The sequence below is a fragment of the Zonotrichia leucophrys genome, chromosome 2 (genome assembly GCF_028769735.1).
Source record: "Zonotrichia leucophrys gambelii isolate GWCS_2022_RI chromosome 2, RI_Zleu_2.0, whole genome shotgun sequence".
NCBI classification, from domain to species: Eukaryota; Metazoa; Chordata; class Aves; order Passeriformes; family Passerellidae; genus Zonotrichia; species Zonotrichia leucophrys.
In genome coordinates this window covers 53,132,429-53,158,688 of record NC_088171.1, presented here as the reverse complement: position 1 = coordinate 53,158,688, position 26,260 = coordinate 53,132,429, and the positions used below count along the sequence as shown (strand labels likewise).

General features: G+C 40.6%; 1 protein-coding gene across 7 annotated transcripts in view; it reads left to right on the top strand.

Moving 5' to 3' along the window:
- HECW1 (HECT, C2 and WW domain containing E3 ubiquitin protein ligase 1) overlaps positions 1 to 20,095 on the top strand; it is a 252,223-nt gene extending 232,128 nt beyond the window's left edge. For all 7 annotated transcript variants that reach the window (XM_064705015.1, XM_064705013.1, XM_064705011.1 and 4 more), the window contains 5 exons: positions 1,215 to 1,344; positions 5,234 to 5,380; positions 6,130 to 6,244; positions 7,489 to 7,687; positions 15,100 to 20,095. In XM_064705015.1, the coding sequence (XP_064561085.1) occupies positions 1,215 to 1,344; positions 5,234 to 5,380; positions 6,130 to 6,244; positions 7,489 to 7,687; positions 15,100 to 15,211 (703 nt within the window). In that variant the 3' untranslated portion in view covers positions 15,212 to 20,095. The remainder of the gene's footprint in view (positions 1 to 1,214; positions 1,345 to 5,233; positions 5,381 to 6,129; positions 6,245 to 7,488; positions 7,688 to 15,099) is intronic.
- The last annotated feature ends 6,165 nt before the right edge of the window (positions 20,096 to 26,260 follow it).

Here is a 26,260-nt window from a genome sequence, read left to right as displayed (position 1 = left end):
TGCCATTCATAAATACTCTGTTGACAAAAATAAATAAGTGTGACATTTAGAAGCACACATCAGGAAGTTCTGACACATAACTCCAGAGTTTACTACTGGTGAAAAGTTATTCAAAAGTTATTTCACCTTCAACCAGGTGGAAGACTGAAAAACATCCTTGATGGAATGAAACAAAACAATAAGGAAAAAAGGACAGAGGTTATATTAAGCAAAAATACATCATTTGTCATGCCTCACTGGTGGAGTAGCTTTTCATTCTAAAACATAACTTGGGATAATTAAGAATGTTCATGTAGATATAACCAGGGAATGATTTTTTGGTCTTCTCTTGTCTTTTATTTTAGTAAGTGTAAGCTACCAAGAATACATTACTTTCAATTTGAAGTTTATCAGGTCAATTTAGATTGACAATCAGTCCCTCTTTAATTAATAGACTGAAGTAAAACAAGGTACACAAAATTTTTGCAACAATAAAAAAACCTATAAATATTAATTGAAGACTGCAGTTAAATGCTAAAGAGCAGAATAAAGCTTAGCTGAAACAGTTCATCAATTAAGATGATTCCAAATCAGCAAACATACCTGTCTTAACAGTCCTTCAAGTTCTTTATCATGTTATTCTTTGCTGGGTTTTTAGAAACCATTATTATTGCTGGGGTACAAGCACTCATATCTAAATTGTACCTGATCTAATCTGAAAATAGGCTGAAACCAAGGGTTCTCCCTGCATCCTTACTGCCCCTTTAGGGAGCTGGAAACCAGGCTGCTCCTAACAAATCTGACCTTTCAGCAGACAGGGATGGCTCCCTATTAGCAGAAATTTAGGCTGCCTGCTCTGCCCTGTGTCAGTGCTGTGTGCTCACCTGGCAGATGATAGATAATGGAAGCAGCCAGGCACAGCACAGTGGGGCTGAAGGGACACGTGTGCTACGAAGTGCAGAGCATCCTGAAGATCCACGTAAAATCAAGCCCCAGGGGTGTCTTTTGACAGCAAATAATGCAGGCAGCCAACAGATTTGGCCCTGAGCCGGCTATGCAAAGCAAACAGTTGCAGAACTGCTTCAAGAGGGTCTGTAAAACAGCCTTTGATGTTAACAAAACTAAATGAACTTCAGTTTTATGTTGGATCTTCAGTAAATTTGTTCACACACTTAGTAGGAAATCATCCTGACAGTAGTCACAGGACCATATATTTTTTCTTGTCTTGCAATCAGGCCATGTGATTTAAGTGACTTAGAGTACCTGGATGAAGAGTTCCATCAGAGCTTGCAGTGGATGAAGGATAACAATATCACAGATATCCTGGATCTAACCTTCACTGTGAACGAGGAGGTGTTTGGACAGGTGAGCACAGCTATGCAAAACATCTGAAAAGCAAATCTGAAGCTGACAAAGTTGAGCGTGATGAACATCTTTCTGTCAGAACAGATCCTTTAGCCTTTCAATTACATTTTCTTCTCCTACCTTCTGTTTCTTTCAAGCCACCTGTTCCAATGCAGATGTTTATTCTTAGGGTGTATAATATACAATACCAGCCCCCCTACGGGCCTGTTGAGCCACACTCTGATGAGCATGAGGAATTCTCTGGAGTGCAGCTTTTCTCTCCAGGGTGTAGTTCACACAGATGTGGCATTTGGTGAATGCAAGCAATGTAACTTCAAGCTGATGTGACTGAAAGGATGGGTTAGGAGGGGTAAAAAACATTTTACAGGTGGTGTAGGACCTGGCAATCCTTACCACTATTTTGTCTAATATCTCCCTGTTAGATCCTGTGTCTCTTACTTACCTTGTACCTATTTAACAACTTGGTATGTATGTCCCTTTATTGTGCTTTCTGCAGCTCAGCTCTACCTTAGTCAGACAGTTCTCTGTAACCTGGCTGATCACTATAGCCTTGGGGAGGGTGCAACACTGGCTTAAGTGCAGTCTGGCAATCAGAATAAATGGCTCCTGTGGGATTCTTTGGGTTGCACTGAAGCCCTGGTACTCTTTGGTGTTGCAAACCATGCTCAATTATAACTGTCTCTGGGAAGTCTTGAAGGGAATCAAAACAATATTCAGACCATGATTAAGGATCTCCAAGGTGATGCTGAAAACTAGAGAGGCTGAAGAATCAAGCCCACCAAGCTCTGCAGAATCTCAGGGGATGGAGATACCTTGTAAGGAACAGATACACAGGGTCAAAAGAAGCAGAGAAATCAGGTGGAATATGACCTTTTATACCCTTTATCTTACATGCATCACACCTGTGTGCCCTCACTGCCCTTTTGTGATTGGTCAATACACATCAGCATTCCATGTTTCTTTGCCTTCCATACTGTTCACGGGCCCTACACTGTTGTAGTCCATTAGGGATGAGGCTCAACTGCAGCACCATTCCCAATCACCACAAACCGTGTATCCACAAGAATATCCAGAGAATGGCTCTCACCACTTGACAGTTAAGTTTCCTAGAGGGTTTGCACAAAGCTAGGGTAGTTCTGGGAACTAGGGAAGAGTTAGAGAAGTTTCTGAGGGGAGGAATTCCAGCCCTGCTCAGCTATGAGGTTTAAAGTAACAGAAAGCAAGCAAGGCTTCAGGGAGTATATTATAAACTGAATTTAGCCTGAGTATAGCAAAAGGTTACAAAGGATGAGTGGCGTTAAGGGTAGATGAAAAGGATGGGGCAGAAGAATTAAAGTAGGAAGCATCTGTAGGAGCACTAACACTGTTTTTCCACAGACTCAAATGCAGGAGGTTTTCATGGACTTGGAACTGAGAGTTTGCATGACATTGAATTGACAGTAAAGTGGTTTCCCTGGAAGGTATGGCTACATGAGACTAATACACAAAGGCAGACAGAAACATACAGACATATTCACAAAGGCAGATGAGACAAGTTTGTATTTACAAGGGAAGACTACAAAGTTGAAAAAGAACTGAGTTGCTCTGATGCATCTGAGGGTAACATTTAGCACACTAATTACTTGTTATACTCTCCTCAAAAGAAAGAGAAAACAGTTACATAGGAGTCTGTTGTGGAAGATAAGAGATGGCTCCAAATAGAATAGAAAAAAATTACAATCTGTTGTGGATACTTGGTATAAAAGCAAAAGAATGCTAAAGGTTGGATTTTGATGCTGTTGTCTAGTACCTTTTGGTGCTGTTGTCTATGTACTGGACACTGACCTTGCTAGAACTAATAATGAGGAGTGAATTACAACTGTCAGGATCCAAGTGTCCTAAGTGAAAGTAAGATTTTCCTCTTGAAATTTACTAAGTGCTGACAGCAAAATAACAAAGAATTTCAGTCATATTTTATGCTCACAGATGGATCCTAGTTGGAAATTCTTCCATGCCAAGAGTATCTAACCACTTAAATGCCATCTGAGCATTGCTTTCCTTGGTACATGTGCAAGTGTAGTTCACAGTGGGAGCTCCGCTAATATTTGGGAAGATGGATTTCAAGGGCTGGGTAAGGAAAATAAGAAATAAACGGTCTCCTTGAGAAGCTGTACAGTAGATGGTTACAGCCCTTCTGTCCTGCTTCCACAATGACTTTATTATGGACCAGTCACTGCTGCTTTAACATTTTCTTGTCTCATCTCTGATGTGTATTGAACTTCTAAGGCTTTCAGGCCAAATCCTCTTTCTTGGTCCTTTCTTAAGGAGAATTTACTCCATGTCAGTTCCAGCCTTCTTGTGTACTGGAACCTAGAGCACTCCTGTAACAGCAGTGATACAGTGTCAAATCAAGCATCACACATTTTTACTGGTGGGGGAATGACAATTTGAGAATTTCACTTATAAGACAGATGTGTCAGTTGCTTGTGACCCAAAGTACTTTCTCATGCTTTTACCCAGTAGAAAGTGTTCTTCCAGGCCTTCTCTGAGCTCTCTGTGGATACAGCCTGTCTCTGAGCCCTGGTAATTGTTCCCATCAGGTGAAAGGAATGAGCTACATTGGTTGAAATGTCTTCTTGCTAGTCTGAACCCTGATTCTCAGTTGTAGCTCACAGCTGCAGTTAATGCCCCTAAGAACAAAATCCCCAAAATAGGGACACATTGCTATTTGACTGCTAGCCTCCAATCATAGATAATTAATAGTATTTGAATTTATACAGATAATGAGAAGTTAAAAAATCAATAATTTTCTAGGTGTTTGTGGGAAATCTTGCAGGAAACTTTGAACATCTGGAATTATGGTCATGCTTAAAGCTAGACAACATTTAGTCTTTGGATTGGCAGATACACCTTAACGCCTCACAGCCTTGAAGAATACAGCATGGTAGCTGGGCCAGAGCCCTGCTGTCTGGACAATGCAGCATTGCTTGTATAATGGTGATGCAATGATTTATGTTTTGGAATTTAACCTGAACCAGCTAAGAATTCCTAACTCCTTCCATCCAGCTTTACTTGTTCCTGCTGTTTCTCAACTAAGCTACCGATTAGATGACTCAGTCAATGTTTCCTAATTCATAATATTGCAATAGGTCCCTCAAGTAAGGTGACCTAAATACTGCCTATGCTGTTTGCTGTCTGCTGGGCTAATAAATAGATAATAATATAAATAATACTAGTAATGAATATGTATTCATACAGTTCATTTACTGTCTGTGGTGGATGTCATTGTTATAGCAGCAGAAAACTGAAGAAAAGAGCAACATATTCTTCCTTTTAAATCAACTACATTGAGTGTGAAAATAATTGAAAGACAAATACAATTTTCTGTCACATGGGAGGAGGCGTATGTGCTTGCTGGGTAGGATCCAGATTGATTCCTTAAATCTCTTCTCAATCTCAAGCCTTAGTAACCGAAGCCAACTAAATTAACTATTAAAATGCAAAGAAATTGTGCAGCTCTTGCTTAAAATAAGAAAAAGTTATTTACACTATAAACTCTTCTCAGGTTTGGATGGCTGATACAAAACTCTGAACCCCACAGTGACTATCTGTGCAGGGTTGCTGTACAGGTCTTGTTTTAGGTAGTGTATTGGGAGTACTCATTTTATGATACTTTCTTTAGCTGTTTGCCTTTCTGAGTAAACACTTTTACTAGCACTTGGGGAAGGGTAACACTTGTTGCCTAAAAGACAAGTAGATATCCCTTCCAGTTGGCAAAGCAGTCTGCTATCCCAATACTGTGATTGCCTCTCCATCCTGTTGTTTCCTGTTCTGTGGCTTGGATGATCTCGTGTTTGAAACACAACATGATCCATGCAAACCTACACCACTGTTTATCTCTGTTCTGTAGGTGACAGAGAGAGAGTTGAAGTCTGGAGGGGCAAATACAGCAGTGACGGAAAAGAACAAAAAGGAGTACATCGAGAGAATGGTAAAGTGGCGAGTGGAACGAGGAGTGGTCCAGCAAACAGAGGCCCTGGTCCGTGGCTTCTACGAAGTAAGTGGCAAAGTGATGCTTCCACAGGCATCCCTCCTTCACCTGAATGAGTAGCACCCTGGTTAAATGCTTCATTGGTACCCTAGAGAGCAACTAAACAGACACAAACAGCAAGGAATTAGAGCTCTTCGATCTCTACAGACAGAGAACTTGGATATAGCGGGTTTAGGATTAAAGGAAAAAGGAAAGAAATGTGTCTGCTGAATGTGATAAAGCATTACTTATGATCAAGAGTTAAGAACTACACTGTTTTCCATTCACACAGTGAGAGAAGTAGGCATTTGCAAATTTTGTTCTACCATGTTGCGATTTTGGGTGAGGATTAGGGGTCGCTGACAAAGAAAGATTGTGAAGAATTGTAAGATTTGATGAGAATCTGATGGAACACATTGTGTCTTCAGGGATTTGTTCCAGTAAAGTCAGTCCATGGGTGCAGTCCAAGCTTGCTGATGGTATTCCTGGATACTGCTCCATTGCTGTCCCTGGATTTTGCAGTTTTTCTTTGCTGAAGACCTGGATCTGAGAACATCTTTCTGGCAGAACTGTTACAAGGACTGGGTGAAAATCTGTGGCTTTGCTGACCAACCCATGTAGTCCCCTATTCTTGCCCTTCCCTAATCATACACAAACATGTGAATGCAAACATTCAAACTTTGTCAGGATAAAGAGCTGGCCACCAGAACCATAGGTTTATAAGACTTTGCTTCATTTCCAGTCTGAACTGTGCTTACAGGTGGTTTTTGTTCCAGGTTGTAGACTCCAGGCTTGTCTCTGTTTTTGACGCCAGAGAACTGGAGCTAGTTATAGCTGGCACTGCAGAAATAGATCTCAATGACTGGCGGAACAACACAGAGTATCGTGGAGGTAAACTGCCTGCTCATGTTTTCTGCTATCTTGACTGTTTCAGTCTAAAACATGGAAGTCTTGCTCCATCTTTTCTTTCTGTCTTTCCTGAGGGAAAATGCCCTATTTTGTCCAGGAAGTTATTGTGAAGAATAACTCCTGAAAAAAAAAATAAAAGTAAGAGCTCAGGTGTTGTGGTGTTATACGACTGAAATTACTTCTGCTTTGTCTATCCAGATTTTATCTATTCAATTCCTGCAGAGTTAGAAGGAGTTTTGACCATTAAGGACTGAAAAGGATTTGCACAATTAGATCTAAAATTTACAAATCATCTAAGATGACTGTGACTGAACTCTTCGCCTCACAGAAAGTAGTTCCACAAGTCCTCCTGGCTTTAGCAGGGAGCTAAAATCAGGAGCTGAATTTCACAGTTCCCAATTACATTTCAACAATGTACATATCTTGTTTAACTGTTCCCTTAGCTTAAACTATGTCAAGTTGGATTTTTTTCCCTTCTCTGCTGCTTGGTCTGGTTTTGCTTTAAAGAATGATTTATTCAGGCTGTCTTGGATGATGGAAAAATGTGAAATCCACCACTTCTGCGCCACAAGTGGAAAGTTCCTGAGGTTCACATATCCTCCCCTGAAATACAAGGTTTCAGTCTTTGCTGGTCACTGCCCAGCCTTTGGGTTACCTTGAAGTATGCAGCTTACCACAAGCACAGCTGGTCCCTAGTGTTATTCTCCAGCTACATTTTTATATCTAAGTTTTGAAACAAATTCAGCCTGGTGTATGCTGGCTCTCACTGGCACGAATCAAGGCTCGGAGCCCCTCAGGTGGGAAGTTTGCCAGGGAAGGACTTGTGGCAGCAAACTCCTCTCCATATGTCGAACACTACTGCAGTCCAAAAGAGAATTTACTTGGGAAGCAGAAATTGTTAGCTTGTTAAGACTCACACTGTGTGGCATATTGCTGTTGGTCTTTAATATCACATGCGTGTAACCCCTTGCCAAGAGATTTGTGAGAGACCAGTGGATCTCAAGTGGATATTTGAGTTTCAGGGTCTGAAATGAGTTAGTGATATTATAGTATCCACAGCCAGGACAAAATGGAAGCTGGGACCTACTGCTCATGAAGAACAAGATATGTTGTTAAGCCAGGATCTTTCCAGTAGGAGATCTACTGCCCCATGCTAATGGAACATTTTTCAGTGTTGCTCTTCTCAGTTAGGAGGGAGTGATTTTTATTTCTCTTGCTTGGTGTAGGCTACCATGATGGGCACATAGTGATCCGGTGGTTCTGGGCAGCCGTGGAGAGGTTCAACAACGAGCAGAGGCTGCGATTGTTGCAGTTCGTCACGGGAACGTCGAGTGTGCCCTACGAGGGCTTTGCTGCTCTCCGAGGGAGCAACGGCCTGCGGCGCTTCTGCATAGAGAAATGGGGCAAAATCACCTCCCTCCCAAGGTACGTCCCAACCAGGACTTTGTGCCAGAATTGCTGTTAGAAACAGAGGCCTGGTACTTCGTTCTATCTCTCTGTCAATTAATGAATACAGTAAGGACAAGTGAAAAAAAAAACAACAACAACAAAGAGACAATGATCAGTTTGTTGTTCTGTAATTACGTTCAGAGAAAAGTGTTTTCTTTTGCTGTCTTTTTGATTTGTAGGCTCAATTCAAACTATTTCAAATCTTTGGAAATGGTTAAGATTAAGATTTCCATATGTTCAAACCTAGTTCTCTTATTTTGATTCTGGAACAGATTCAGATCAACAGGAGCTTGTCAACTGATTCTGTTCCCTTTGCTTTCAAAGTACTAGCAAAAATACTTGTGAATTTACAGAGACATGAAAGCCAAAATCTGTCTCTGAGTTTTGGCTGGAGACCTGAGTGTAATCCCTTCATTTATTCTGATGGTTCCACTTTTTTGTAATGAAGAAGCTTAGTGACAGAACTTCACTGATAATATCCAATTTGTTGCATCTAGTTCAGTCAGCCAGCTAGGAGCAAATGAGCTATAATGTCATACAGAATCAACAGACTTGGCAGTGATTCCCAAAGGAGGGGTCATCTTCCTTTTCAGAACAAAGGGGCAGGGGCACAAAGGGGTGGACTTGCCTCAGGCCACCCAAGAGAGTGATGGCACAGCCACTGATGGTTTCAGCTATGAGTTCTGCTTTACCTCTTTATGGGTGACCAGCACTCATCCTTCCTTACTGAAGTGAGTCACCTTTTCTTGAATGTCCTGACAGTTGCCTGAGGCTCTGCCCCACTGGGATTACAGAACATTTCAGTGCCTCTGAGATACTTTTGCTAAAGTGGCCCTTTTATATCACATTTGCCCTCTGAAGGATGCTTTCTTCCTGCTCTTATCATTTGCTTTCAGCTACACTGCAAAGGAGGCCGCTTGTATGGCACAGAGCAAAAATTTCATTCATAGACCTCGCAGATATAGTCAGACATTCAATTAACCAAGGGTCTGGTCCAGTTTTCTCATTACTCACTCTCCATGTTGTTTGCCCAGAAACATACCATAAGACATGGACTTGAGCAAACACCTGAGTCCTCTGGAGAGGTAAAGTCCAAATCTGGTCACCCTCTCAGTCCAAGTCTGCTCTAGCCCATATTTATGCAGTGGAAGATGCAGAAACTGGAGCCAAGGCACTGTATCAGAAGGCATTCAGAGCTGATATCTTAGGTGGACTCCCTCTAAAGTCAGGAAATGGGAGTGTTTTCAAGGAACAGTTCATCTCACCTGAACACAGACTTTTGAAATAGCTCAGCTGAGTCACAGCTGGTACATTTTGGTTTGTGTCCATCCACCATAAGGACTCTACGGAGATTATATGGAGAGCTGGAGCCTGTATGAAGCTAAATGTGGGCACTGAGATTTAAAACAAGATGAAAGCATTTAAGGTCAGTGAGATGACTCATGCCATCTGAGCTCCAGCCAGCAATGTGGTAAGAAAGCCTGAGAGCAACAGTTTGCTATTTGTAGTCCAGATCCTCCTTTTGCAGTATATTTATATAGTCAGGTTCTATGTAAGGGTTTCGGAGCTTACTGAGGACATTCCTGCCTGCAGACAGTCAGTAACCAGCAGCCACAGACTCTGGAGCATTTCTGCAGAGCTCTCTTTGCACTCCTTCTGGGGTGCAAAGGGATGAGAGGGGAGGGTGGACCTTGGTGCATGCACAGAAAATGCCCTGGCCTGACCCGTCAAGTTCTGGAAAGGTAATTGGCCCCTTTCTGGTCTGTTTAACTTTCTTTGTGAACCTAGGCACTACTTCTGACTCAAATTCAGTTAGCCTCGAGATTTTATGTTTGTCTGCTGATCTCTGAATGAGTTGCTCTCCCTGACAGAGGCCTCCTTTCCAGGTGAAAGTTGGTAGCACTTGTTAGAAGTCTTGAAGCTCTGCATTCATTTTAGCCAGGGGAAAAAGAAAAAGAACTTGCTCATGGGAAATAAACACAGCTTGATCACCATGAATTATTGCCTGCATTCTTATAAAATTATGGGGTGCTGCCAAGTATACACAGTGCTAAGAAATGCATAAAACACACAGGCTGAACCTGGAGCTTCCCTAAATCCTTAGTTAAGCAACTAAATGAGTATTATTTAAAACTTGTATTTTAAATACCTGATTATGGTGTTCCCATGTTTATTTAGATTTATTTACGTACTTAAGACTTGCAGGCTAAAAAAAGTCTTATGTCATATCCTGTCAGCCTTTTAACCCTGTGACATGAGTGTAACTAACTTTACAATAAACCACAACAAATTCCCTTTTCACTTTAACTGCTGTACAAAGTGTTGAGAACTTTTAGCTGTATCAGGCGAATCCATGACTCCTTTGTTCCCTTACTTCTACTCCAGATGGCTGAGGTAGTTTGGCAAATATCCCTTACACGTGGGCAATGGAGCATGCAACTACCATTTGCTTATAGTGAGCAGAGATGTGCTAACACCTAAACTACATAGGTTAGTACTGTTTGCGCTTGCAACAGCAACATGGCAAGGCCAGAAAAAAGACGTGGTGTAAATTTCTAAAATGAAACACTTTTCAAATAATAGCCATAATACATTACACTTAGAGTGCTTCTTGAAACCACTGAGGGTATGCAAGACTTTTTCAGGAAGGTTGAATATCCAGTAACTTCATTCTAAGTTAGTGAATTTGTTCATTAGTACCACTTCCCTGCATGAACAGGGTAATTGTGGTGTAATATGTTCATCTAAGACTAAGTGAGATTACATCACTATTTTATTTCTGGATGTGCACATGTGCCAGACACATTTTTCCTATCTGTATTTACTTTTGAGATCACATATGTTAGAGAGTTGAGGCACCATACAGCTCAGAGATGCTGCTTTAATCCTAGGTTTTCAGACAATAACCCTAAAGCAGGTTCCAAAGAGACTGCCAGCTTTGCAGATCTGTCGGTGTAAATCTGCATCATGGGTTCTTCCAAACTGGTATCACTTGTCATATAAAATAGCAGGTTCAATCACTTGTTCATCAAGGTTGAGTTTTACTCTTCCTATATAATATGGACAGCTTTGTCCCAAAATGAAGGTGTTACACATTTAACTGGTTGCCAGAGTGGAGATGGTTGGAGAATTTTTGCAGCTACAGCCTCTTCTGAAGCAAGAATCCTCTCTTCACTTCTTCTGTGTCATGTAGGTTTGTAAATGGAATCAGTTTTAGTGGTAGTTCTACAAGGGTGGATTCTTGTTCCCCACCAAACACTAATGAAAAGCCACTGGTTTTCTAGCTGGAATAGCATAGCTTCATTTGGCACCATGGGAGCAGAACTCCTGGCCCAAAACAGACCTGTGCTAAGAACAGTGCTTTCTACTATAACTGTAGGAGGCAACAGTTCAGTCTTCTTAAATCCTCAGCTGGAAAAAGTGTTTGGTGCCTACAAATGCCACTGTCCCACGTTGTGGCTGCACTCCTCACCTGGCAAAAACTCCTACCAGCTCCAAGATTATGTCTGTTTGAGTATCAAGTAAGTAAGGACCTCAGTGTGTATCCCAGGGATGCAAACAATCACATTTGACGCAATGAGGTCACTTTCCCCACCAGCGCTGAGCTGCAACTCCCCTTTCATCAGAAGAGATTTTCATTCAGCAGTATAGTGTGTGTTATGCATGATGCAGATTACCAGTGCTAGTAAATACCTGATCTTTTGTAAAAGAATTCTGTTCTTCTCTGTTGGATGATCAACTATTTAATCACCACAGAATCCCATATAATAATTTTAAAAAACAAAGATTCTGTGTGACTACAAAGAACTTTATTCTCATAATTTCCTTCTTTACCAATGGACTGAGTGCATGGACTTTGCTGTCTCTTACCATCCATCTTCTCTTTCCTCTTCAATACAACAGCAGTATTAGCTGCAAATCTACATTCATCTGTTTAACACTGATTCCCAGACAGCATGTACATGTTCCCTCTTACAGGCAAAAGGAACAAAAGCTACTACTTGTGGGTTCTCAGATTGATCAAGGGGGGTTTGTGGGCTCATTTAAAGAGAGCAAGGTGAAAAGGCAAACTGCCCAGTTTCTGCCTGGCAGGCATGATTATGTTAGAATGTAGGCCTTACTTTAGCAGATAGTTTCAAGGTATAATTAAGATAGCAGGGGGTTCTGTGCCCAGTTTTACTGCCTTTGGGTTCTCATCTTTATGGGGAATAAAAGAAGTGACAAACAAAAGAAGAATGCAAAAATCTTAAAAGCTTGTACTTATAATTTTTAGAAAGAATTCTTAGAAGAAAAGAAATAGCATAGCACTGTGAACAATGAGCAAGATTAAAGGTTCAAGCCCACCAAAACTATATTAAGCAATAAAGACAGACTGCCAGGAAGAATGAAATTTTAAGTGGTCCATTTACTGCCTAACTTACTGGAGGATGAGGGTATATGAGGGTCAGAGTTGGTTTACATTACTTTATCTTGCATTTTCTTCTGGAGAAGCCAGAATCCTTCCCATAAAAGCTGTTACCAATGTAATTCTTATTCCAGGCCTCACATTCCCTGAACACCATCTCCGATGTCAGCAGGCTGATGTGGTAGGAGGCTTAAATCAAGGGAAGAAATATTTTCTCTTTGCTGTGCTCTTGCACTGCTGATGTGATGTTTTCACTCCAGTATGTGTGGCAAGTGTTCCCTGGATTATGCTCACTATAGTCACTCTCACTGGGATCAGTAGTAAGAGGCCAACATAATTCAGGAGGAATTTACCCCTTTGGAGGATGAAGCACAGTTAGACAACAGTGGGCATTATGGAAAGTATCACTGATTCTTAATTGCCCTGTGTACTGCAGTATCACACAATATATGATAAAAACCAGACAGTTTTGCACATAATTATCCTTATTTAAGACTGAGTGGGCTTCACAGGCATCACTGGAGTTGCAGTAGATCCACATTTGTTTCACAAAGCAGAATATGAACTCAGGTTTTGCCCTTGGCAATCTTCTGTGGTTTGCACCATAAGTAGGTAGAAGTGTAAACTTTACCTGGATAGCGCTTCTGAAATGCTCTTTTCATTTCAAATTTGATGACCTTTCTGTGAAGTGCAAGGATTTTTTTCTGTGAAGTTGTTAAGCTGGAAAACACAAGAGTGTTGTTTAGCAAAATGTTTCAGTGTTTCTAGACATGTTAACAATTCTTTCCTTCCTTTGTTCCCCACAATAAATTCCTTGAGACATTCTATAGAAGACCCCACATCTGTAAACATCATAGTAAGAAAAGGAATGTATCTTTTTTCTGAGTTTGGCTAGGTCAAGGATGTCTAAAAGTCAACAGCATTGCAAGTTTCATAACCAGTGTGAAACTAGATGGATAATGATCAGTCAAGATAAATGTCTGCAAGAAAGTAAACACCAGAGTCAGTGGCTGTGGATACGTCTGTACCACACAAGAGGATGCACAGCAGCAATGTCTGAGATGCTGTTGTCTCAAACAGTTAAATGTGCCATGGTTGAGTGCCATACAGAGGTCTGGTTCTGCAAAACTGCTTTAGAAGAAGTCACACCTGAACCACCAAGGCTGTGCCACTTCCACTTCTGGAGCCCAGCAGCTGAGCTCCTCAAGACTGGCTATCTGTGCATGGGGCTGTCTTGCCTGTGATAACCATGCTCTGAATGCACTATGAGAATGCTGTTAATTAACTGCCAGTGGTTGATAGTATTGCCAGTGGATTGTAGAAACAACTTATATTGCCAAAGATTGTTGAGATGAACAATAAATACTGCAGGGCTACTCATGGATAATACACATGAGCTGTCAATGTTTAATTTCAAGAGAAGAATTAAATAATAGCTTTATTAATGTTCGTTTTTCACTAACTCAGACATTCCGAGCTCATTTCCACAAATTCTGTGTTTATTGTATTCACTTCTGAGACTAACCAGCTACCAAATCTTCATTGAGAAGGGGAAAAAGGATGGTAGAAGGTCTCCTAATTGAAATTCTGTAATGCAGTGAAGATTACGTGCCTCTGGCTATTTCAGTTGCCTGATTGCTTTTAAAGATTCACCACTGGTGCTTGATAAAGCTCTTCCTCTGAATCTACAGGTCTCAGGCCAGCCCATGTACTAGCATTACGTCTTTCCCACTTTGTGGGTGGCCTAAGAGATGACTAGCATGGCTTCGTGTAATTTTCTCCAAGATAGCTCTGCTGCTTCAGTGTAAGAAAAATAGCATTTAGTTAAAGTTTGAGATAGAAGAGCTCAAACTAAAACAACTCCATGGTTTCTAAAAATACTAGGGGCCAGAAGCTCAGACATTGTTAGCCAATGAGGCTACATTTCCTTCTGTAAAATTTTGTCAATTCACATTTATCCCAGTGAGCAAGAGGAAATAGAAATATTGCTATCATCATGTAAAACTCTAAAAGCTGACTGAAAAAAACTGAAACCATTTTACTGAAAATGTGCCCCTCCCACGTCCATTTGTTGAATGAGCTCTGCAGTTTCCCAGTCAGTTGAAATGGCTGAATTGTTGGGGCAGGAACTGTTTCTTTACTCCATGTTTGTATAGCACCTCCCACAGTGAAGTGCTGTCTGCCTCTGGGTATAATTGCTGCTGCCAGAAAAGCTGCAACAGGGAGAAGGAAGGCATGGAACCCATTCCATGGCTTTTTTTGAAGGTGCTGCCAATGTAAATAGAAGGTTAGGTAAATGTAATGGTAAAACTGGGGAAAGAGATGGTCATCAAGTTTGCAGCTTGCTCTGCACAGAATATTTTGCTTTTGTCTTGGGTACTACAAATAAATAACATTTAAAGGCCAGACTTGCAGCAGATGGCCAACAGCTGACTTGCTGAATATTTTCAGCAGCCTTCCTTCCTCAGTTAGCAGATCCCTGAATGGTCTTTTAGCAGTCAGGCCTGCCTCACTGCAAACACACGCTCAGCCCATTCTGTCACTGTGTTCCATCACATTGTGTTTGTCCACTGCTGCAAAGCTTATTGACAGCTCATGTCGGATGTACAGATGAGTGCCATTCTGTTAAAAAATCTTGAAGCAACCAAAATTATGGTAATGAACTTCTCTATCAGGCCCTAAATCCCAGCTCCTCAGTGACCTCCCTCCAGCATTCTTCTCCATCAAGATCCATACAAGATTCCTGCAACATCCAAAGGAGGAATATCAGATGTTATGTTGATACTTAGCTTGTGTCTTCTGTATAACATATTCATGTGTATGTGCACATATATTTCAGTACCTCATATTTTGGTGGAATTAAAAAGTTTTACTTTGAGTGAACTTGAATGTCTTGAGTCTCAGTAGAAACTAGTTTTCTCAATTCTCATTTTCTCAAGTTTCTAAGATTCAGCCTAACATGTAGCATATTTTCCTTTTGCAGGGCACACACATGTTTCAACCGTTTGGATCTTCCACCTTACCCCTCATATTCTATGCTGTATGAAAAGCTGCTGACAGCTGTTGAAGAAACTAGCACCTTTGGACTTGAATGAGGGGGTTCAGGCACTTCTGGTGTTTTTATGGCTGATGATGTCACCTTTCCTGTCCACCGTCATTTGATCTTGGTTTCCCATGTTTTTATTTTTGAAAACAAAACAAAAATCAAGATTAACAAAAGCCGTGCATGAAGAACTGCCACCCTCTATGATCTAACCTTCATGCTTTCATCCTCTGTTTCCAATGGACTGCTAGTCTGTATGCAATAGAAAAACAACTGTCTCAAGGTTTCTGTATATCTCTACATACCTCCATTAATAACAATGAAAATACAAATGCAAGTTACACTACACTTGACCAAATGTTAATAAATGTTTACTTCCACCTACGTTGATTAAAAAATAAAAAAAAAACTTCATCAAGCATTCCAAGCTTTTATATACCCATATCTTCTAAATCAATTCATAGCCCATCATACTTCTTAATCGTTGAATCCAGTACTAGGAGCTGGTCAAATATATCATCATCCATCCCTATTTTCCCTGTATGTATTGTCCATCTGAAAGACACCTATGAGCAAAACTGAAATTTTTATATATGAACTCATGATCCACATCAGTTGTATCAGCTGGAACTGGCCCAGATACATGGTGCAGATAAGACCTTCAAAAAGTAAAAAAAAAACACCACCAACCTGTAATGCAATGCAAAGCATAACGGCAATTGTTATGATTGTTGCTTGCCAGTACTGGAGAGAACTCGCACTTCAGAGCTATCGGGAGGGGCATCTCCATTGTAATGTTTACCACACAAGAAGCACAAGGTTGTGCACACTCAAGAAGGATGTTTTATTATGTAGCATAAAGGACAAGGCTCCCTTACCTTAGTATTGTATATGACAAGGAAAAGGGGAAGTAAGAAGAATGTTCTACTCTTGTGAATACCGTTGGGTTCTGTTTACCAGATCTTTGTTTTCTGATGTTTAAAATGTTTGTTTCCAAATGACAAGTCTAGACAATCCCATCCCCTGTGTCAGAAGCCATTTACTTTGTTAGGTTGGGCTAACCCATGGTTGCTGGGGGCGGTTGTCAGTTCTGTTGTTTCTCTTTTCTTGTTCAGTGGAATAGTCCATATCCTCAAGAGTGATTGGTTGTAGACAGAATGTTTTTGTCTGGGGTCTGTCAAATGAGAAGCTGCAGTGAATGAAGGTGTTTGTCAGGTATGAAGGGAACTGTAACTCTCTGGGTGTTAAGATTTTGGTGTACATCCTCTTGGAGGAAGCCCAAAGGCCCTCCAGTGATTCTAAGTACCACTAAACTAAAGATCTTGCTCTTGTTACTGCAGACATAACCCTCTTCTGTTTGGTGTACTTTCCAACTCTGAGTCTGGGGGGAAAAAAGGAAACAGCAGTAGGCTTGTCTTTGGATGGATTTTGCTGAGGCTGTTACCATCAAACTACTGCTCTGATTACATTCTAGTTATTAATCTTTGCTGCCCTTGTTTTCCAAGACTAATCTCAGATTGAAAGTGTTTGTCTTAACTGGGAAATGGAAATACAAAGTATCTTGTGACACTAAATATGTTAAAGGATGCAAGAAATGCAAAGTGACAGATTTGTGAAGGTACGTGAGAAGGTAACATCATAGTGTTCAGCAGCTTGCACGAAGTACAACACCCCCTCGAGGGCTTGTTACTGGTAGTTTTGTGTTAGTTATGCTTTAGATCACTGTAAAATCAGGAGACCATTTCAAGATCTAACACAGCCATTTCATCTGAAGTTTTTTCTCCAGAGGAAAAAAAATTGGACTCTGCATTCTCACATATTTTTATGGTGGTTATACAGAACCTTATCACATTTGAAAAATTGTGTTCTGAGAGTTTTAGATCTTTCTCCTGCTTTTATTCTTAGGTCAGTAGGTATTTGAAAGGTTATGGACCCAAAAATATATTTCTAATTAAAGAAATTTTTTTTTTTTTTTACTGGTACATTAAAATCTGAAATATTTAAATTGCCCCTTCATTCGATTTCTGTGGCATTTCAGCAACTTTTATGCTAATTTACTTTATGGCTTTTATTGAGAATCTATGTTTTTGTGTGTTGTTGTTTAATAATACAGTTGCAAACAGAGGCTGCAGCTACAGGCCAGCTTCATTGTACCCCACACTGAAAATTATATTTAGTGTTTCCATAAATGAGCTCCAGGCATTGATTTTATGTGACCAGCTCACTGCACAGGAGAGATGGAAAAATTAATGTTTTTCTTAGAGCATCTGTCATGTGCACATGAATTTCATCAGGACAAGTCACACCAGGAACATGAAATCTTCCAATGTATGTAATTCCTGCCTCTTCACCTCTGGGCCCCCAAATCCAGTGATTCTTGTATGGTTCCTAATTTATTCCTGATGATGTTATAAAGTTACCTGTACTATGTCAAATGTTGGATGTCTTCCAACATTAGAAGAAAGAGAAGCATCCAACTGGTTGGTCCATGTTTGGCCAAGGAAAATAAAGAGCTGTCTCAACAACATAGTAAAAAATGGGGGAAAAAAATAAATCTCTTCAACACTGTATAGTTAAATTTTTTTAAGTATTTTAAAACTATATTTTATTACAAAAAGGTGAAACTATTTTTTGTAACATAATAAAAGATGTTTGTATTTCAGAGACAGCATCAAGCTCCACTAAATGAAATACAGAAGGCTTTCTCCTGAAATTCTTCTTCACAACCCTTTCTGGCACTCATCACACACTAAACTAGATTATGTTTGGCAGATGCCATCTCAAGCACCTTGTGTGTTGCTCCTCTGGGAAACACAGAGCATTTCCCATCAAAATCCTTGATCCAAGCTGTCTTTCAAGCACACAGCCTAATATTTTTTAAAAGCTGCTTTCTAAGTTGAAGAAGTCATGCAGATTTCCTTGAAAGTTTTTTGATCTAAGGCCAGGAATAGAGATGGTTGACTGTTTTCATAAAGCAAAGTGAAAGAAAATGCCATGTGTGGCTTTTCCTGCATTCTGCCATTCCAGCCCTATCCCTCTCTCTTCCCAAATGCCCTACCCCAATAGGTTTTCAAACTCCTACTAAGTTATCTTTTTGATATCCGGGTCAGCATTTCACAGTGTTTCTCCATTCCTTGTGTCATGCCATGGGCAGAATCCACTCTCAGCCTGGAGTGAGGGGGAAGCCATGCATCTGCAGAGTCAGAGTGAGGCAGTGAATGGTGCTCACAGGGGAGAGGGAGGAACCTACCCCCCTCAGCCTGTTATTTAACCTGCCCATTATGCAATTAATTGACTTTGTTGCTGTTGTGGTGCATATGCAAGACATACCCTTCCTAGTTCATCTGTTGATTCAAGTGCTGTTACTCCCCAGGTCTGCATCTTCATTTGTAAACACTGACTGCTGATTACAGAAAAAAATCCTGGTTTCATTGTTTCCCACAGGAAAGACTAGAAGATATTCCATAGGGCAGGTTTACAGTGAAATAATCTTTTCAGCTCTTCTACCTGGTGGTGGATAGATTAGGATACAATATCAACATCATTACATTTTTAAAATGCGAGTGAAAATGGAAAAGCCAATCTGACAGCTTTCATGAATTCTAGTTTTTGATTGGAGCAATGAATGCTGGCAATGGTTTCAGAAGGCCCATACATTTTTGAAAATTAATGGTTAAGGGAGGGAAGGGGGTGTTTCTGGTTTTGAAATCCTGTTAGCATTAATCTGGAGATAAGAGAATGGAAGTAGGCATTTTAAATCATCAGTAGGTCTTCCAGCTTGAAGTAGTCTCACTGACTGTTCAACCACATGAGCAATGCAGGATTTGATCCAGTATAAACATCTGTATCTTAGTGTTAACAGTGTCAGGTCTAAACATTATAAATGCTGTCACTTCAGTCTGCAGTAAGTTACATAATTGTTCAGTTTCAGTCTGTGCATATTCAAAACTTGACTTTTATGTTCCAGAGAGGTCCATGGCTATCACAAGGCAAGAAGTGAGTGGTCTAAACTACATCTAACGTCTAATGGAGAAATCATGAGTTTTTTACAGGTCTGACACAGGGGAATTTTTACACCCAGTTTGCTCAAGGGCCCATGAACTTTTGAATGAACTGTAGCTGAGGTTTGAGCTTGTAGTCTAGTCTGAGAGATGGCCTGTGGGGAGGAGAGTGTTTGTTGGGATTGTGTTTTGTTGTTTGAGTTTCACTGTAACAAATAGTTGACATACCTCTAGTTGGAAACAATAGCATACTGAATTTGAACATGAAAATTGAAACTGAAATAAGCTAAAATATAAATGCGCAGGGGACAGGTTAAGCTCGTCCTTCACTGTTAATCCTTTGACAGTCCATGGAATTTCAGAAAAACGAATTTGACTGGAGATCTGTTTAATTTCTGTTGAAATTATATTTGCCCTGTCTCCATAGTAATATTAATAGGGATTCCCAGTCAAGATTAAATGCTTTCAGTCAAATGCAGACCAACAGATCTTTCTACAACAAATGCGGTGCTTTTTTATTATTCTTGCTGTACCTCAGTGTTCATTTTGAAAAGATAAAACTACTGCAATACACTAAATCTGGGATAGGTTTTCCAGTTATCACAAGGTCCAAAAGATTGGATTGTTACTTTCTCACTAGTGAGTCATGTAGTTCTTTTGTTCCAGTAGAAAAACAGATTCCTGTAGATAGTAGATACTAGGTATAGTAAATATTGTACCATTAGCCAAATTCCCTGCAGCTTCCGATTTATCTAACGGAAATGTCTGTTACGGTTTTTGTTAAAGACTACATAAAGTCAGTGGCAGGAAAGGTCCTCATTATTGGACTGATTTTGCTTTTATTGACAGAAAAATGTCACATGATACTCAGGCTGTGCTTTCTATTCAACCATATCACTATGGAGGAATGTCAATAAAATCACTTTGTTATGGCATTGTGTGGACTGTCTATTACAAATAAACTATTTCATAGAGGGTGGAAACTGGCATTGTCAAAGCCCACTAATTTCAGAAATTGCAGTTTCAGGATCATGTCCTTTCCCACTATTGTATTCAGGCCCTTCAACTGTTTTTAATCAATTTTTCAGGGCACGTGTCTAAAACTTGGGGTTCTCTTCACAGGTTTGCATGACCCGAGCATGGGAGCTTATTCCTCGCTATTGGAGAAGTCCGGTCAAACAGAGGGACAAAAGCAGTGTGTATGCTACTTACACATCCCTTGCTTCTAAGTATAATTATTGCATTATAGGGGTGAAATGCAACTGCAAGGGTGATTTCTTAATAGCATATGCTGGGTCTGCACTGTGTTGACAGCAAATACATAGCAAGGTGCCCCAGCATCTCAGTATGTCACACCCATTTCTCTCCTGCTCGTCACTGTAATATCTCTGGCGTGTTTCATTAACACATTCCAGGATAGATTACCACGCCTCAGATACACCGTCAGCAGACACCTTCCTCACCATACCTGTTTTCTTACATAAATGGCACCCCATGAGGGATCGTGGTACTATAGGAAGGATGGGAAAGCTTAAATATGAGGCACTGTTTCTATAGGGAATAATATGGAAGATACTCCAACAGAAGTGGTAAGCAATCTTGCACAAGATAAATCAGTAACAAGTGTGAACCTGTGTGACTCTGAGAACTCCTGAGAGCTCCTCTGGAGTCAGCACTGCAGTTCACTCCATATGGAGGAGCACAGTCCATGAGGCCCAGTGCTGGCTCTCCTTCAGCAGGGATGGTGGTGCTGGTGGCAAGAGTAGCACCCACCCAGGCACATGCTCAAGAAATCCAGGTGTCATAGCTCAGCCTTTATTCATATCCTGTGTGTGTGATTGTGCACGGGTGTGAGGAAGAAGTGAGAGAGTGGGCATTTCGGCACTAAGCTGGATTTCTATGGCTTGCTCACATCTAAAGGAAGGGAAAATCCATATTGATTAAAAAGCAGTGAGATGAGCTGCTGATCATTAGGGTGCATCAGAGGTGTCAGATTCTGCAGCGGTGATCTGTGTATGCTGGAACGTTGCCTTTTACCAGAACCCATTCCATGATTCCATTCAAATTCTGTGAACCCATGGATGCTATGAACCCATTCAAAGCCAAGTTGGATACAGTCTTAAGCAGTGTGGTCTAGTGGGAGGTGTTCCTGCCCGTGGCAGAGAGGGTTGGGACCAGTTGGTCTTTAGGGTCTACTCCAACCCCTTAACATTCTATGATTCTATGATAAATAACTGAATTTCAGATAAAATAGAGCAGACCAAGTGATGCCTTCATGGGTATATCCAGCATCTTTCTTGGCATGATAACAAATCTGTAATACTTCTGTAGGATATTAAAAATCAATAACAATCTTTTCCTGCCTTGTGGTGGCAGTGTCATAGTTTTTTCTACAAAAGACAATAAATCCACATGCAGCCTGTTGTTCATCCGTGTACAAGAGGCCAAAGAGAACAAAGGCACAAAGCATCTGCTGTGTCTCCTCTAATCATAAATCCTCCTTGAGCTGCAAAGACACTCTTTTACTATTTTTTAAATTTAATTCTGGTAAACTTGAAAATCATTTTTGACTGAAAATACCTTTCATGGATCAATCAAGATGAAGCACGCATGGCTGTGTTTAGTTCCTACTCTCTTGAAACTAAATTTAGAAGAAAAATATCCACTGTATTATTCTACCTGAAATGCAAGCCCTGGTTCTTATTTGTATTATGCTTTGAAGTAAGGCAGATTTATATTGTTTTAACTGAGGTGTAAATGAAGCTCATCCCCACAATGCTGTGTTACAGCTCTTTGAGATTGGATAGAATAGAAGTCACTGGAACACACAAACAGTGCAAGTAATGGGGTTTTCTTTCCCTGAACTTCTGGCATGTAGGATTTCATATAATTAATTAACTGCTATGATACGTGAAAATAATGGGGCTGCATGGGGGAGCTTTCTGTGCCAATCATAAGCAATAGTAACACTGAGATAACTTGCCCTTCCTTTTGTGAAGAGTAATACTCTTCGGGAACATTTTAATTTTTGATTTTTTCAATATGAAACTAGAAGACTGGTTTGCGTTATCTTTGTTTCCCACTTACAGTTGGGAGGAAAAAGTAATTCTGTAAATACTCTGCAGTGTGACACTGAAAATGTGTCCAGCCAGTTTCAAAATGGACCACAGACAAAAACTGTAAAAGTGTTGTTGGATGTGATTTCCTAATGCTGGTTTTCCAAGATCAAACCAGCATACAAAAATAAACTGCACATGCTCCAGTTTTTCTGTTTTCAGCACTTCATGTGCTTTAGTCTGTAGACAAAGCAATACAGGTTCCCTACCAGCATGCCACATGGAGTCATCGTGTTTAGGTAACAGCTTTTCAGAAATGCAGCTGGGGCAGCACTTTGTTACAAGCTGTGATTTGACTTCAGTACCTGTAAGGTATGTATTGGTACTGAGGTACGATCAGTGACTTTTCAAGAATGACTGAAATTAGTAATAGAGATTGCTATATAAGATTATACTTACAGTGTGTGGGGATATGTTTACTGACAGCTTTGGCAACTTTGGAAATGGAAAATAAGCTTCCCTGCTTTAGGCATGGAAGTTAACAGCATTAGGGATATGTGCATTGATTAGCAGAACTGGGACCTTAGAGTTTAACCCCTACTTCTACAGTATGTAAAGCCCCTGACATGACTTTTGAACACCATCATTGTCCTTCAGCAATGTCCTCCAAATGTACAAACTGAAACAGTTTGTGGTCTGGACACAGCCATAAAATAAGTAGTGATGCATCTTGGATTTTGTAAAACACAGTCTACCAACTTTGTAAAAGGTGAATTTGTGTTTGGGACTGCCTGGCCACTGCACAGAAGCTGTGAAACTGATCTGTGGAGCACCCAATGTAGTGTGTGGAGACCCATATGATGTGTTTTTCAACAGCTAAGTTAATATTATAATAACATATGTAAAATTCATAACCAAATGAGAATTTCTGCAAAATATGAACCTGTGAGAGTATTTGAAAAGGTTACTGGTAGATTCCCTAAGCACAAGTTTATTCATCTGTTTTAGAAATGATGAAATCAAAGCCTCTGAGGAAAAAGAGGAATAAATCTTATTATAACATGAGCACCAGTTTATATTAAATCTCTCACAAAAATAAAAATAATTCAGCAAGGTGGCAGTAATGATGCTTACTGCTGCCACTTAGTGGAGCCATGCCTTCCTCCCTTAAACTAGAAAAAAGATTAATAACACTTTTTGCTGCAGGTGGTAAGAAACATCCATTTGTACAGAAGTATAGGAGGGGGCAGTTTTTCAGTGGTGCTGCGTACTCAGAGTTCTTGTGTAAGTGCTGTTACGTGATGACAAGAGGCATTTTAGTACAGGAGCAAAACCCCTGAGGTGAGGAATGTGTACTCTTCCTGTTGCCCCACAGATAAAACTATCACATCAAGAAATAAGTAGCTTCAATGCAGAATAACTAACTTCAGAATGGAATTTCAGCCACAGAAGATCATGATTCTCTGTCAGTACAGAAGTTGAAAGGATGAATTTAGCAATTCAAAATCGAAAACTATCTTAAATTATATGTGCTGAGCTATGTGATGGTAAGATTTCAAATTTCTGTAACAAATTGACCATGATGATTATGATGATTTCATGCATCTCCTCTATCATGGATGAGCTGCCCGAATACATTTTTATTGGGAAGAGAAAACATCCTGTGATGATCAAGCTAGAGTCAGACTGATACAACTGAACAAAACTTATGTCACTATGCAACACTTTCGGTCCACCTCTTCAGGATAGAATAGAAATCACTCCAGTGATTTAGAAAGAGGAATAACTCCAGTGATTAGAATAGAAATCACTCCAGTGCATGCAGACATAAATTTAAAGGGACATTGTTTTTAACAGAATACCTGTGGTGATGTCTTTCACCTCACCTCCTGCTTCTTAGCTTGCAGGCCAAACACAGCTCATGAGAAGGAACTCCTTGGATTCTACTGCAGAAAGAAAAAAATGTATCTTGAAACATAGAAGAGTTAATGTTATCTGCATCAGCAGAAATTAGTTTTTGCTATGCCATCTGAGTGCAATTGAACATAGAGCAGCTAAAAATATTTAAGTGATTGAACACAAATATCCAAAGAGCAGAGAAAAAGAATATACTTTTTCAGGTAACACATGAGAGAAACCAGCCTAGATATGTCTGTTAGCTTTCCTCTAGATAAGCATTGTTCACATCCACGTGTGTTTCTTCCTGTGTAGAAAGCACAGATAAGCTTATGCTGCAGAATTTAAGACTGAGTGCTGTTTTAGTGCACAGGTGAAACTGCAGTGAGTCATGAAGCTTATATTTATCCTTTCTAGAGGGACAACTGAAATTAATACATCACATATCAGCTCCACAATATTCTGGTACTACTAGGCAAAGCATCGTCTGTTCTATGGCTAGTGCAGAGCAAAGTGGGAAAAGATCCTGGAAGCAAACACAGCTTCACCAAGAGTGAGTCCTGTCTGACCTACCCAATGGCCTTCTATGATGGGCTGATTCCATCAGTGAGAAAAGGAGGAGCTACAGGTGTCTTTTATCTGGATTTAACATGGTAACCCACAACATCCTTCTCTCCAAACTGGAGAGAGATGGATTTGATGGGTAGACTGTTAGATGGATAAGGAATTGCTTGGACAGTCACATTCAGAGGGTGGTTGTCAGTGACTCAGACTCCCAATGGACATCTGTGACAAGTGATGTCACTCAGGAGCCCATACTGGAGCCTGTGCTATTTCATATCTTTGTTAATGACACAGACAAAGGGATAGAGTGCACCTACAGCAAATTTGCCAGTGACACCCAGCTGAGTGGTGCAGCTGCCACACCTGAGGGAAGGGATGCCATCCACAGGTATCAGCAAGTGGCCCCATGGGGTTCCCATGGGGTTCAACCAGACCAGGGCAAGGTGCTGTGCCTGGGTTGGGGCAACCCCAGTACCAGCACAGGCTGGGGGATGGACAGATGGAGAGCAGCCCTGGGGAGAAGGCCCTGGGGGTGCTGCTGGATGAGAGGCTGGACATGACCCAGCCATGGGCACTCACAGCCCAGAGACACAAACGTGCCCTGGGCTGCCTCCAAAGCAGCGTGGGCAGAGGGGAGAGGGAGGGGATTCTGCCCCTCTGCTCCTCTCTGGTGAGAGCCCACCTGCAGGGCTGCATCAGCTCTGGGGTCCCAACATGGACCTGCTGGAGTGAGTCCAGAGGAGGGCACGAAGCTGCTCAGAGGGCTGGAACACTTCTCCTATAAAGACAGGCTGAGAGAATGGATTGCCCAGCCTGGAGAAGACCTTAGAGCAGCATTCCAAGGGGGCTACAAGAGAGATGAGGGACAAAGAGTTTAGCAGGGTCTGTTATAACAGGACAAGGGCTAATGGTTTTAAACGGAATGGGGCTTGTTTCAGATTAAATATAAGGAAGCAGTTTTCTACAATGAGGGTGATAAAACGCTGGCATATGTTGCCCAGAGAAATAGTAGATATCCCATCCCTGGAAACATTCAAGGTCAGCTTGGACAGGTTGGTGAACTGATTGAGTTGATGATGTCCCTGCTCATTGCAGGATAATAGGACTATTTGTTTTCTCTGGATCATTCTTTTTAAGAGTGCACCAAATCTGTCTTCCTAAGCCCAAAAGAACTCATTGCTAGATTTTAAAAGGTATTTAAGAATCTAGAAGTTATTTTAAAATACAGCCAGAGAACCTTAAATATCCCAAATTATTCTGAGGAAGATATGTTCATATTTCAGAATGAGTAATTACACTGATTTTCATAAATGTTTAGCAGAGTTCCCCCAGAAAAATGTGATTGTGAAAGTAAGTAAAGAAGTAGAAAATGTCACAAGAATTAAGTATCTGAAACCTTCATTGATCTGAAACCACACACTTTCAAGATCCAACGTATTTGTCAGGCAAAAACCTCCTTTCTGTAGTAAATGCCACTGATATCTACTTTCAGATGTAACAATTATATAATCTCAGTTTAATCTAGATTTTAATGCTCAGCAGGAATATCCTGCCTCTGCTACAATTTTCACAGCTTTTTGAGTG